The sequence below is a fragment of the Pseudochaenichthys georgianus genome, chromosome 11 (assembly GCF_902827115.2).
Source record: "Pseudochaenichthys georgianus chromosome 11, fPseGeo1.2, whole genome shotgun sequence".
Classification (NCBI taxonomy): domain Eukaryota; kingdom Metazoa; phylum Chordata; class Actinopteri; order Perciformes; family Channichthyidae; genus Pseudochaenichthys; species Pseudochaenichthys georgianus.
In genome coordinates this window covers 18063170-18076867 of record NC_047513.1, presented here as the reverse complement: position 1 = coordinate 18076867, position 13698 = coordinate 18063170, and the positions used below count along the sequence as shown (strand labels likewise).

The 13698-nt window shown below is 39.9% G+C and overlaps 1 protein-coding gene across 4 annotated transcripts in view; it reads left to right on the top strand.

Annotated features, from left to right (window-relative positions):
• Positions 1–13698, top strand: part of LOC117455254 (ras/Rap GTPase-activating protein SynGAP-like) — a 52101-nt gene that overhangs the window by 23476 nt on the left and 14927 nt on the right. For all 4 annotated transcript variants that reach the window (XM_071204832.1, XM_071204830.1, XM_071204831.1 and 1 more), the window contains 4 exons: positions 5581–5782; positions 6491–6681; positions 10309–10513; positions 11365–11943. In XM_071204832.1, coding sequence (XP_071060933.1) covers positions 5581–5782; positions 6491–6681; positions 10309–10513; positions 11365–11943 — 1177 coding nt within the window. The remainder of the gene's footprint in view (positions 1–5580; positions 5783–6490; positions 6682–10308; positions 10514–11364; positions 11944–13698) is intronic.

The window sequence follows — 13698 nt, the reverse complement described above, 5'->3', positions numbered from 1 at the left end:
CAAACTGTCTTTTATATAAAATTGAATTATTATACAAGAAAAACTACATTTTGCTTTAATCCCATGTAATTGTAGAATGAACAGTCTTCCTTTGAAGATGTATAAGTCAGGTGTCTTGAGTTGTCAACATTACCTAAAATCATTGTACACATTTATAAATATTATTTTCCACTTGTTACCATTGTGAGTCTATTTGTATGCAGCTCTGCGTGAATTTGTGGCTACAATTCAGACTAATACGCTACCAGAGGTGGAATAAGTACTCAGATATTGTACTTGAGTAAAAGTACAAGTACTCAGATCTTGTAGTGAAATTATAAGTACTCAGATCTTGTACTTAGTAAAAGTAGAAGTACCAGAGTGTAGGAATACTCTGTCACAGTAAAAGTCCTGCATTCAAAATGTTCCTCAAGTAAAAGTAGAAAAGTATTCTCATCAAAATATAGTTAAAGTAGCGACAGTAAAAGTAGTCGTTGTGCAGATTGGTCCATTTCAGAATAATATATATATGTTTTATAATGATTGATCATTAAAGTGTTCTCAAAGCTGGTAAAGGAGCAGCTAGTTTGAATGACTTTGTATACTGCAGGGTAGTTTGTGGATTTACTCCAGTTGGAAGTAAAGTCTGATTTAACACTTGGTTATATTTCACATCATTCATCCACATCTGTGAAGTAACTAAAGGTATTAAATACATGTAGTGGAGCAAAAGTACACCATTTACCTCTGACTTATGTTTACTGCCAAACTAAAAGTACCTCAAAAATAGTAATCAATAATGTATTGAAAAGTTATTTGGCTTATTGTTTTATATTGGCTCAGACAGGTTATATGGAAGGCCTAGTCTACGTACAGATCACTAATTTTGAAATATTAAACTTAGTTTTATTTTCTTTAATTTGTCATCCTCATGTAGAATGCTATCACGAAACACACATTTGGTTGTTTATAGCATAAAGAACATCTGATTTAATGTGAGGTAGGGAAATAATCATTTGAGTATGTGTATATAAATATGTAATTTACAACAGCTGTAAGATGCTTGAAAAGCTGGAAAATGCACCTTGAAAAGTGCTTGAATTTGACTTTGGAAAAGGTGTAAGAACCCTGCACATTGGTCTCTACAGTCACTGTGTGCTTCGTACTGACATTTCTCTGAATACTTAAAGTCACCTATTATGCAAAATCCACTTTTTCATGTCTTTTATACATACATATGTGTCCCCTCTGTGTAAATAGATTCTGAAAGTTTCAGGAAAAAATTCGCTCACTTTTTGTATCCATTTACAAAATTCGCTCCATTTATATAAAAACTGAAAATGAGCTGATCAGATTTTGGCAACTTTGTCATAACGATTAAGGGCCATTTCAATTTTTACAACATCCTCCAAGGGCCGTACAAATTATTGAACTCAACCTCTGCTTAAAAAAACAAAAGTCACAGCCCATTCATTTTGTCTTTCTTTCATGCTGTGCAAAGAAAAAGCAACCTCTTAATCCAGATATCTCACCATGACTCGCGCATGCAGGCACGTGCAAGGTTGTGGCATGACCACCCAAACAGAAAGATATGGACACAAGATGTGTGCAAATGTATTTAGTATCCTATCCATGTGAACAAACAAGACTTTTGTCCTAAAGGATTTCTTCACTTCCAAGGGCTTGGATTTCCTCTTCGTGACTGAGACATGGCTCAGTATTGGTGAGTCCAGCGCGTTTACCGAACTTGTACCGCAGCATTGCTGTTATTTTAACTCTCCGCGGACGTCAGGCCGAGGTGGAGGTATAGCAACTGTTTTTAAGAGTGACTATAAATGCCAGCAGCTTTCACTGACATTCTCACCCGGCAGCTTTGAACTGAGCGTGTTCGAGCTTGGTCGCTCTCATATAGTGCTGTGTGCTGTGGTCTATAGATCTCCCAAATACAATAAGGGATTTTTAAACGATTTCTCTGACTTCTTGGCTGAAATTATGCCAAAATATGATCGTGTACTTATTGTTGGGGATTTTAATATTCATGTGTGTTGCCCCGACAAAGCTATGGCAAAGGACTTTTTAGACCTTGTTGATTCCTTTAATCTTGTGCAGTCTGTGTCTGGCCCAACGCAGGAACGCGGACACACACTTGATCTTGTTTTATCTTAGTTTTCCTGTTCTTAACCTGGAGATTTGTGACGCCTTTTTCTCTGATCATATGCCTGTATTATTTGATGTGAGTCTTGCTTGTAAAACGGTTAAACCGTGCGCTGCTCCTCGGCGCGCTCGCATTATTAACCCCTCCACTGCTGGTCAGTTCTCTGTTGCCTTTAAACAGAACTATGTGAATCTGGAACCTATGTCACCTGAAACGGATGAGCTTAGCTCATGGTTTCACTCTACTTGCAAAGCTGCCTTAGACACTGTTGCTCCTTTAAAAACCAGGCAACCTAAAACTAAATCTGAGCCTTGGTTAAATGACACGACTCGGGCTGTCCGACAGGATTGCCGTAGAGCTGAGCGTAAATGGAAAAAGGACAAACTGCAAGTTTCATTTGAAATGTTGAGGGAGTGTTGGCGTTTCTATCAGATCACTGTGAAAGAGGCAAAAAGCAAACTTTTATCTGACATCTTTCTGTCAAATCGTCATAAGCCAAGCGTTCTGTTCCAGACTATTGATTTGGTCCTTAATGCCCCCCAGAATAGCTCTATGGAGACCTCTACCGCGGTCTGTGAAGATTTTCTTCACTTTTTCATTAATAAGGTAAACTCCACTAGAGCTCAAATCTCTGCTCCTGCAATTGACCCCTCAGTTCCTGCACCGTGTTCTGCTGTCTTTAATCAGTTTGAGCATGTAGCTCTGTCTTTTGTACATGAGATTGTCTCCAAGTTAAAGCCCTCTGGTCCTCCAAATGACCCTGTCGCGCCTCGACTTTTTAAAGAGGTTTTCCCCACTGTTGGACCATCTGTGCTGGCAGTTTTAAACAGCAGCCTGCTTTCAGGGAAGGTCCCCGAAAACCTGAAGCATGCAGTAGTGCAACCTCGTATTAAAAAAACCCAGCCTGGATCCCACAGTTCTGGCTAATTTTAGGCCCATTTCCAAAATGCCTTTTATGTCAAAGATCCTGGAGAAGATTGTCTACAGTCAAATTATGTTTTTTCTGGAAGAGAACAACATACTGGAGGTTTTCCAATCCGGTTTTAAAACTATGCACAGCACTGAAACAGCGCTTTTAAGAGTCTTTAATGACATCCTTTTATCTACTGACTCTGGGGACTGCGTTGTGCTCCTACTTATTGACTTAACTGCTGCTTTTGATACAGTCGACCATGACATCCTGATCTCCCGCTTGGAAAAGTGGGTGGGCATTGAGGGAAAAGCCCTGGAATGGTTCAGGTCATATTTGAAGGACAGAACTTTCTCTGTCAGCCTTGGTGACTCCGAGTCATCCTCTGCTCCACTCCTGTATGGGGTCCCACAGGGCTCAGTATTAGGTCCCCTGCTATTCTCCCTCTATTTGCTCCCTCTTGGGTCCATTTTTAGAAAGCACGGCATCACATTCCACTGCTATGCTGACGATAGCCAGATTTATGTCCCTCTAACAAAGAAGGAGGGTTACTTAATTAGCCCACTGCTAAAGTGCCTAGATGACATAAAGGCCTGGATGGCGTGCAATTTCCTTAAACTCAATGAAGGAAAAACAGAAGTAATGGTTTTTGGTAGCACCACTGACACCACTTCTGTAGACCTGGGTCCCTTGCATCAGTACACCAAGCCCACCGTTACGAACCTTGGTATTAAAATGGACCGTGAACTCAAACTTGAGAGTCAGATTAAGTCGGTGGTAAAAACGAGCTTTTATCACCTGAGGCAGCTAGCGAAAGTAAAACCTTTTCTCTCCAGACAGCAGTTTGAGACAGTAATCCATGCCTTTGTCACCACCCGGCTGGACTACTGTAACTCTCTCTACATGGGGGTCAGTGGGTCCTCGCTCGCACGACTGCAGCGGGTGCAAAATGCTGCAGCAAGGCTCTTAACTGGCACAGGGAAGTTTGACCACATTTCCCCTGTTTTAGCTTCTCTCCACTGGCTGCCAATTTATTTTAGGATCCATTTTAAAATTCTTTTATTTACTTTTAAACCCCTAAATGGCATGACCCCACCATACCTTGCTGAGCTACTACAGCATTACACGCCGAACCGCCCTCTCAGGTCAGCGGACCAACTGCTCCTGAATGTGCCTAAAACCAGGTCAAAGCTCAGAGGGGACCGTTACTTTTCTGTAGCGGCTCCCAAACGCTCTGCCCCTGGAGATCAGACAGGCCTCCACACTGCCTGCTTTTAAATCGCTTCTTAAAACCCACCTCTTCTCCTTAGCGTTTTAACATTTGGCGTTTCAACATCTTTTAGAGTGTTGCTTTTTTTGCATTTAAATTGTTTTTTGTTTTTACTTGTACTTGTTTTATGGTGTGTGAGCTGAGCTGTGTTTTATCTATTTGCCTGTACAGCACTTTGGTCTGGAGGTTTAAAGTGCTTTATAAATAAAGTTGTATTGTATTGTATGATTTAAGTGGGGGGATGGACCTAACCTCCTCTAGGGTGTATGACAGATGAACAGATCGCCACTGGGCTTACAACTAATAAATAAAGACACAGCCTCGCAAAAACTGCGGCATGTGTACAGCTCCTTATGGGTACTGCAATTTTTGAAGTGGCGTTCCGGTGCTCTCCGTCAGAACTACACCCCTTTCAGACGAGACATATACCACGTGATGACACGTTAGGCTCGTGTTGTGTTCAAGACACCTATCCATGGCCAGGAAAAACAGGCACTCGCTTGTTTAATTATTTTGCGGTCTAGATTTCTTTAATTATTTTTTTGCTTGTGTTATACGTTATAAATTACCTCAAGGGCCGTATCAAATGGTCTCGCGGAACCTCCGGCCACCCCTGATCTAAAGTAAAAGACAGAGAATCAGCACTTTTGAAACAGGGCTGAAATAGAGGGGATTATGGGATGCTACAATGCATGATCTGTTTGGTATTTCGAGCCAAATACTTCAGAGACATGTTTTGTATATATCTGAGACCTATAATATATTGATGAAAAACAGTATAATAGGGGACCTTTAAACAATTCTACTGGTTTAAATCTGCTACTGTATAATTATGACATATAAATGTTGGTGGAGATTTTATACAAGCAACATTTTTGGAACATTGCATACAAATGAACAGATAGAGTATCCACAACAAATGCTCCAATGATGTAGGATACAACAGATTAAATATGTACATGGCATGAAATGTAAATAATTGTTAATGCAAAATGGCTAATTGAAACCTTTAAAATATGAAGAATTCCTGCTTTTCTTTCTCTGAAACCATATTACCCTGAATATCTTTGGGTTTTGGATAACACAAGACATTACAAAATGATTAATGTAGAAAACAATGGAACAGTAATGAAAGTATCCGATGGTTGCAGAAAAATATACAACACAAAATATGAGATTTCATTTTATACATCCTTCCACTTACTGTAGAATATGTTTCCATCTTATTATCTGCCTTCATGTGTCCTGTAATTTTTGTCTCTGCAGATTTGGACCCAAGGAGGAATACATGTATTTCATGAATGAGTTCCTGGAGATGGAGTGGGGCTCCATGCAGCAGTTTCTCTACGAGATTTCAAACATGGAGGCTGGAGGGAACGCTGGAGGGTTTGAGGGCTACATTGACCTCGGCAGAGAATTGTCCATGCTCCACAGCTTACTGTGGGAAGTCATGGGCCAGCTTAGCAAGGTAGGTGCAATAACACACTGGGACATTACAATTAAACATTTAATATGATTTATTTCTCTGACTTAAGATTGTAGAGAGAGGAGAAGCTGGAAAATGAGTTTCTGCAGTTCTCTATCTATCATGCACAGGATGAATATTATTTGAACTCCATTAAAAGTGAGCTGGAATTACTGCTTTAATATTTAATATATTGCTCGCACTGTTAATTTATCAAAACTGCACGTTAAATGAAAGTTTAAAAAAATATTAGGCTCGGCACTAAATTGTCTTAAAATGTTTTGCTTTTTGAAATGGCTGTGCTCTGTGTTTCATGAAAGACATTCTGTGTTTTATAAATGACATTGAATTGTACCAGTGACTCATGAATCACAGTGTATGTGAGTCCCTGGGTCACGGTACACTTGAGTTTGGAATATTTTCTACATGGCTGCAAAAAAGTGAAATAATCTCTCTCCTGATACAATTTAGACACCTCAAATAGGGATATCTGCTAATTTTAAAGCTCTCCATACCCTAAATACTTTTAAAACATGTGTTCGCAGGACAATAAATAAAGCTAGAGTAGGTCATCATGTTTATCTTTTCCTGCTCAGAGTTGAACAGCTAACACAATAAAATCCTGGGTGGAGGAAAGGTTGGGTATACTTCTCTTATACAGCATATAAGCATTTGGATTTCCTTGATTTCTGAAACCATTTCCTGCTGTAGGATGCTATTCTGAAACTCGGACCCCTGCCGCGGCTGCTGAATGACATCAGCGTCGCCCTGAGGAACCCGCAACTCCACATGCCTGCAAACCAGCAGCCGGACCGACCGAAGGACAGACTCTTCTCGCGGCCATCGTTCAACCGTCTCATGTCCTCTGACTTCCAAAGCCTTATGATGCGTGACTTAAACAGGTATCCTCCCATGGTTTCCTTTGTTATGTATTTCTATTGTTATTACTTCTGCTCGTGAAATGGGATTTACATGTCCTCAAAGCCAAGATCCTTCTAAATGTGAGCAGAGGATTGATCCCTGCTTTTCAAGACAATGTGCAAGGTCATCATTTCAAATGTGCACCACATTAGAAAGAAATAACAATTTCTAATGGGTGTAATTAACTGTAACACACAAAAAAAGGCCAAGAACGTACAGTACACAGGGACGCCGTAAGGGGTGAAAAGTTAGGACGATTCTAAGGGCCTGTGACTGACAAGGACCCCAACATTTTTTAGAACATTAAGAAAAAATGTTTAGGTAACCTTTCATCAATCATCAATAATTAACATTAATAATACGTCATATTGATAATGTACTCACTAAACTTACGATTCATTTAACTTATTTTCTTGCAAAAGTTAATTATCCAAAGCATCGAACACCCCCCTCTATTTACATGTAATGGTTTGGTCCTGCCTCCAAACGCTGTGCCATGCACCGGCCGTTGGCGTTTAGCAGAGAGAGTGAGAGCATTTGAGCAGGGATGCTAGTACTTACGTGTGTACGATGTCTCAACGACTAACAAAGTCAGGCTTTCAAGAAAGAAAAGAAAGGAGAGACAGACAAGAGAGAGGGACTAAAGGGCGACAGTATGTCACCCAGTTTTTCAAAAGAAAAGGTGGGTGTGGTCCATGAGTGGTGGGAATTAGTCTGTTAGCTAAGCGTAGTCCATTGTAAATAATAATTGTAATGTTTTTGCTGACATTAAAGGTGGGGTAGGTAAGTTTGAGAAACCGGCTCGAGATACACTTTTTGTTATATTCCATGGAATGCTCTTAACATCCCGATAGCAATGAATATCTTAAGTGCTTTGACAACAAATCCATAATAAAATGTCATCTGTGGAAGCCGTGGCGCTGTAAAAAGCACGACCAATCATTTTAGTCGGCCCGGCTAAAATAACTGGATGGCCTACCTGCCTGTCAGCCTTCCATCTGTGCACAAACTTATCTCGTGCCCTCATTGGTCATGTGCGCGTCCGTGTGTGTTGGAGGAGGGGCTCTGTAAGGAAGTGGCAGATTTTTTCCTGTTGTGTATTTTCAAATTCAAAAATTTCTAAATGACCTACCCCACCTTTAAGTACTGTTAATATCTTCACAGAAAATTCAGAGGTTTTTCATTTCACTCCTCTTTTAGCTGACATTTAATAAATGCAGGTATTCATACTAAATCAGTTGTCCCTCCCCTGGTGTCAGGACCAACAGATCCATCTTTAGGCTCCGCAGCCCTGTTCCCCCCCATAATGCTTTGCAGTCTTGCCATGCTGTCCATTGAAAGCCAGTTGGTTAGAAAGCTGGACTTCAATGACTTGATCAGTGACTTTGCCTGTAAGAAGGCTAGGTGCTGGGCTCTTGGTGTTAAGGCTGAGCCAGGGCCAGGGGCGGCGGGTACTGTAGGCTAGGGAAGGCTAAGCCTTCCCAAATATTTTTGTCACTGCATCCTGGTAAAATAAAAATATAATGTAGCCTATAATGTTTGTGTCTTTGACATTAGCGCTGCTACGCAGCCACCTGTGCCCTGTACTACGAAGCCAGTTCAACAGACCCTGGATATGTTTGAGTTATCTTAACTAACCCTAACAAACGAGATCTCGCTAAGCGGTCCTACGACGCTGGTTATCAACTCGGTAAATCAAGCCAGGGTTTCTCTCTCCAGCTGAAAGCGTTCACCTGAAAGGGGCGGGGTTAGCAACATTTGACCAATCACAAACAGGGACAAGTCAGAGCCGTATCTGGGACAAGTGTACTGACAGCGCAGTGTCATACTTCATTAATGAAAAGTAAACTAATATTAGACAAATATGAACTTTAAACGTCCATGACTTAAACATATAATCCAGGATACAAGCCACATAGTTGCACCTGCAAGGTGAATATAACAACTGGTTAAAAAATAAACTACCGAGTGTTTGAAAGAGTACAACAGTTTTATGATATCACTGCCCCATCTAGACACGAGTGGATATGACTTTAATTACATTTGAGTTGAGTGTTTCGTCAACCTAATGTGTTAAATGTGTTAATGTGTTAAAATAAGACTTGCATACAGTAGCCTATGTGACAATGTAAGTGTTGCACGGCCAGATACGGCTCGAGAAGCTGACTAAGATAAGGAAATATGGCTATGATTGGTCAGCAGGCGGTGCTTTCACTGAGTTGATGTCTTTTCTATAGACGCCGGAGGCGGGCAGCGCCAGGTAAAAAAAGTTATTTAGCCTTCCCAAACATGAGCCTCACGCGCCGCCTATGGCCAGGGCTCGTAATAACTGTTAAAGGGCAAGGCTATGGTAACGATATTGGATCACTACACACAAGATGCATGATGAAAAAAAGTAACGGCTGGGCTCTTGGTGAGTAAGGCTGAGCCAGGGCTCGTAATAACTGTTAAAGGGCAAGGCTATGGTAACGATATTGGATCACTACACAGAAGATGCATGTTGAGAAAAAGACTGAGAACAGGTAATAGGCTCTGATTTAGCACCACCATCAGGCCTTTTCACTTCCATTTCCGTTTTGTTGTCCATTTACACTTTAATACCCGTTTATTTTGTAGTTGGTATGTATATTTAATTAAAAAATCTGCTGCTTATGTTATTTTTTTGTTATAGCATTTTATAAATGATAATATTGGTGTTAATGTTCACTTTATTTTAATTTAAGAGGTCATGTATATTTAAGTTATATTTATTTAGATTTTTGAATGTTCCATTCAAAAATGTTATGGCCTGGGCCTGGTCGTGGGGCCCAATGTGATATCTTTTCATGGGGCCCAAAATCCCTGGCGGCGCCCCTGACAGTACATGACCATTTAGTTGCTCAAAACATTCATATTTTTGAAGGGGCTAATGCAAAAGCACCTCTTAAGGCTTTTTAAGTCATTAATCAATCAGTAATTGCCAGCACCATCTGTTCCCAGACTCTCTTACCCAAACCTCTTTCTTCTGTGTTTCAATTAATGTCAGCACTTTGCAATTGCCACGAGACAGTTGCTCTAATTACAGAAATACTGTTTGAATAAGAACTCTTTAAGTAAGAGAAAAAGAGCCATTAATTTAGAGCACTTTTGGAATTATATTATGCCAAGCAGTAGTCTGTTGGAACACAATCTGCAGCAGTAAACATGGAAATGAACGAGAGACACTCAAATCAGCTGAATTCACACGTTTCAGAACATTATGCAACAGTTTCATGATACATCTTGCGAGGTTGTTGCAATCCAATAAAATAGACCTGTGCATACATTCAAATTGACAGAACTCTTTTGTGTCTCTCATTATGAGGTGAGAATAGCAAGTGCTGCATTATTCTTTCGAAAAACATTCTTAGATATCATCTTTGATTAAATCACTCACACTGCAATGTCTTGCAAGCAATGATGAAGGGCTGAAATGAGATATTGCCTCATATTAAGGGGTCACGAGCAAAAAGGTGGTTGGGAACATCCATCCTCTGCTAACACTTGTATTTCTCTACAGTCCATAGTTAAACATTAAATGGTGTAATAATAAACCCATCAGTTTGTAATGACTTTCTGTGTGTGTGCAGTTCAATAGACATTTCCCGCCTGCCCTCCCCTACGACGGGAGTCTCAGCTGTGGAGTCCCTATCATCTAATCTGAACATGAGACGCCATGCAGAGCGAGACCTCCGCTCGTCGAGGGAAGTGTTCTACGTGACCCGCCCGCCGCTGGCCCGATCCAGCCCCGCCTACTGCACCAGCAGCTCGGATATCACTGAACCGGACCCAAAGGTGCGTAGTATAGAGTACAGTAGTTCTGTGAGATGATTAATGTCTTATTTCTTGTTTCTTAACCCTTCTCTGCAAGTATCAGCCATACATTTCCCATATAATACCATAATAAGAATGCTATCATATTAGCATTATAAGATAATCTAGCATAATGTGACTGATTTGACTTTAGTATCACACTATCATCGACTCCTCACGGTGAGCACTTGATTGCTCTCTTTGTTTCTGATTGACTTGGAAAACCGAATATGGGTGAACTATAATTTAACTCGAGATCATAATAACAGGTTTTTGGTGATGTGTTATTTAATCATCAGAGCCATTGTCAAGTCTTGTATTCGATTTGATAAAATAGATCCTAATTTTCCTAATTAATTACATACATGCATCAAAAGGACATTAGGTGATTGTTGCCTCACAAATGAATTAGTCATTAATAAACTATAATGAAAGTTCACGTGAAATCATATAGCATTTTTTAACAAGACACAATATAAATGTTAAAAAAAATAGTTGCATGTTTTTATTTCAAAAAAGAAGGAAAAGAAGCTTGAATTAAAAACAACAAAGAACAGAATGTATACCGTAAAACAACAAGTAGAGACTGTAAAGCGTCTTTGAGTTCATGAAAAGCGCTGTATAAATATAAACTATTATTATTAGAGTTTCTATATAACTGCCTATACGTGCTTTCTAAAGGCATCAATATAACTATGTATGACGTCCAAATGTTTCAAATTAAATTTAAAACCACAATACCAAAATTGACTGCACATAACTGTACTGTGTTTTTATTTACAACAACATCTGTCCAAAATCCAGCTACAAAAACGTTGTATTGATTCTCTCAGATCCACAGTGTAAATAAAAGCGTGTCCATGATGGACCTCCAGGACTCCCGTATGAACAGCATTTCCAACCTCAACTCTGTGGGAGACATGCTCACCTCCTCTCAAGCCTCCATTGCCGGCCTGGGCCACAGCTTCGGGAACCTCTGCGGTCCCCTCCGGATGGGGGGGCACCTGCCGGCGGGCTCTGCGGGCTCCGCTCTGAGGCTGAGCCAGATGGGCCACATAGGGGGGCCCACCGAGTCCATCTCCCAACAGCAGCAGCAGGCAGCAGCGGCCATGCACTTCCCCCTGTCTTTCCAGAACCCGCTATTCCATCTGGCCGCCCAGAACCCCCCGGCTCAGCCTCAGCCTCACCCCCCTCCCCTCCTCCTCGCCCCAGAGCCCGAGAACGGTCACCACGACTATGCACCGGCTTTTGGCAACAGTGCTTTCTCCCGCAGCGAGGACTTGTCCGCCCTGCGGTCACAGAGCAGTCTGGTGCAGCCCAGCATCGTCCACTCACACAGCTACAGCGATGATTTCACCCGGCAGAATCAGAGCAACGACTACGCCTGGCACCAGCTGTCACTGCAGGTGCAGGTAGGAAACTCTCACTTATCTCCACACTTCAAATATCACAGAAAGACAGTCTGTAATGATATGCAAGAGTCAGCTCTACTTACTTATTTTTTAAATATCTAAAATGTACAATAATTATAAAAAGTAATAATAATGATTACGATAGTATTTGCAGCTATCAAGATGTCTGCTACTATTCAATGATTGAGACAAGACTGTATGCCCACAATGTCAGTAACATTTACAAATGTACAAAATAAACTACAATATGATTTGACATTTAAATAAAAAACAACCTTTTTCTTTTAGTAAAAACCAGTTAAGATAAAGATGCTGAAGATGACAATGTGTATCAATATTTTCACTTTGCATAGATATTTGAATTTGATTAATATTTCATTTGATATCATACCTAGCTTTACCCTTTTATCCATACTGGTGATTCCCATAAAGAAACCTTGACTGGTAATATGTATAGATGCAACACATCTCTCCTGGAGGAATCTATAATTTAAGGTTTTGTTGAAAGCTGTGTAATGTTACACCTTCCATAGCTCCTCCTTTTAAAGGCAAACAGACAAATGAATAGATTGTAAACCAAACTCTGTAACAACGGAAAGTCTTTCTGCTTAATACTGAATAAAACACCACTACATCAGGAAAGACATTGGTATCCATGTTCGCACTGAGCTTTGGTTGAATAATACCCAGTATGGTTTTGTGGTTTAAACAGAGCGCCACTAGGGGGAGAACTTTCTGTTTGTCCATGAACTCACTTTGCTCTCTCCTTTCTGTTGTTCACTTGAATCTGTTTCTGTTGCATGGATCTCAAACTGCCTCTATTTATGTTTAAAAATAATTCAGATCTTATTGTTCATCTTTTGAATGTGTTTTGTTTATTTTTTGATACTGGCTGGTCCCCTTGTTCTTGGTTGATTGGCATCTTATAGTTTACACTAACTTCATATTACAGCATTCTGTAACAAAGGCTGTTGTTCAAGACAAAACAGGTAGCCATTTAAAACTTTAAACATTTTTTAGTGTAGAAATAAGGTAAAACAAAATTGCAGTACTGGAATTCTCCTTATTTTTAATGATATTTCAACACTAAATGGTTGTAAAGTAAAACACAAAACTTGTTGGACTTCCTTTACTACAGTATTATCTATTAGTAGATCTTCTGGCTCATGTCCCTCATTTGATCTACTATTTTCTTCATTTAAGCATTTCTTCATTTCAATGCAAACGCAGTATTTTCATCATCACTGCTGAATTGAAGCGAAGACAGTCGCAGCCAAGATAACATTTTTTCAGTTTTTCTTAAAAAATACCTGGATTGGTTTTGATCTATTTCAGGCCAAATTGCCTGATGTCTTGTCATTTATATGTAGTGTGATTTTAACACCGTGGTTGAGCTACAGAAATGTCTTAATGGTTTCACTCTTGCAGTTAGATCCTGCTTGTCTAGGAATGTGTACTGTGTTCAGAGTTGATTCACAATAAAGATGCAACGATGAGCCAAAAATATTTGGACGATCAATTCATCAGTAATTTTTCATGCAATATGGTAAAATGCTGTTTTCAGCCTCTCCAATATGTAGATTTACTCACTTCTTTTATCGTAATAAACCAAAGCTCTTTGGGTATTGGACTGAAAAAAAACTTGGAGGATGTTTTTACTCTTTTCTGACATTTATAACCAAACAATTAATCTAGAAAAAAAATCATAAATGGAGAGCAGATAAATCAATAATGAAAATCATTGTTTCACCCCCG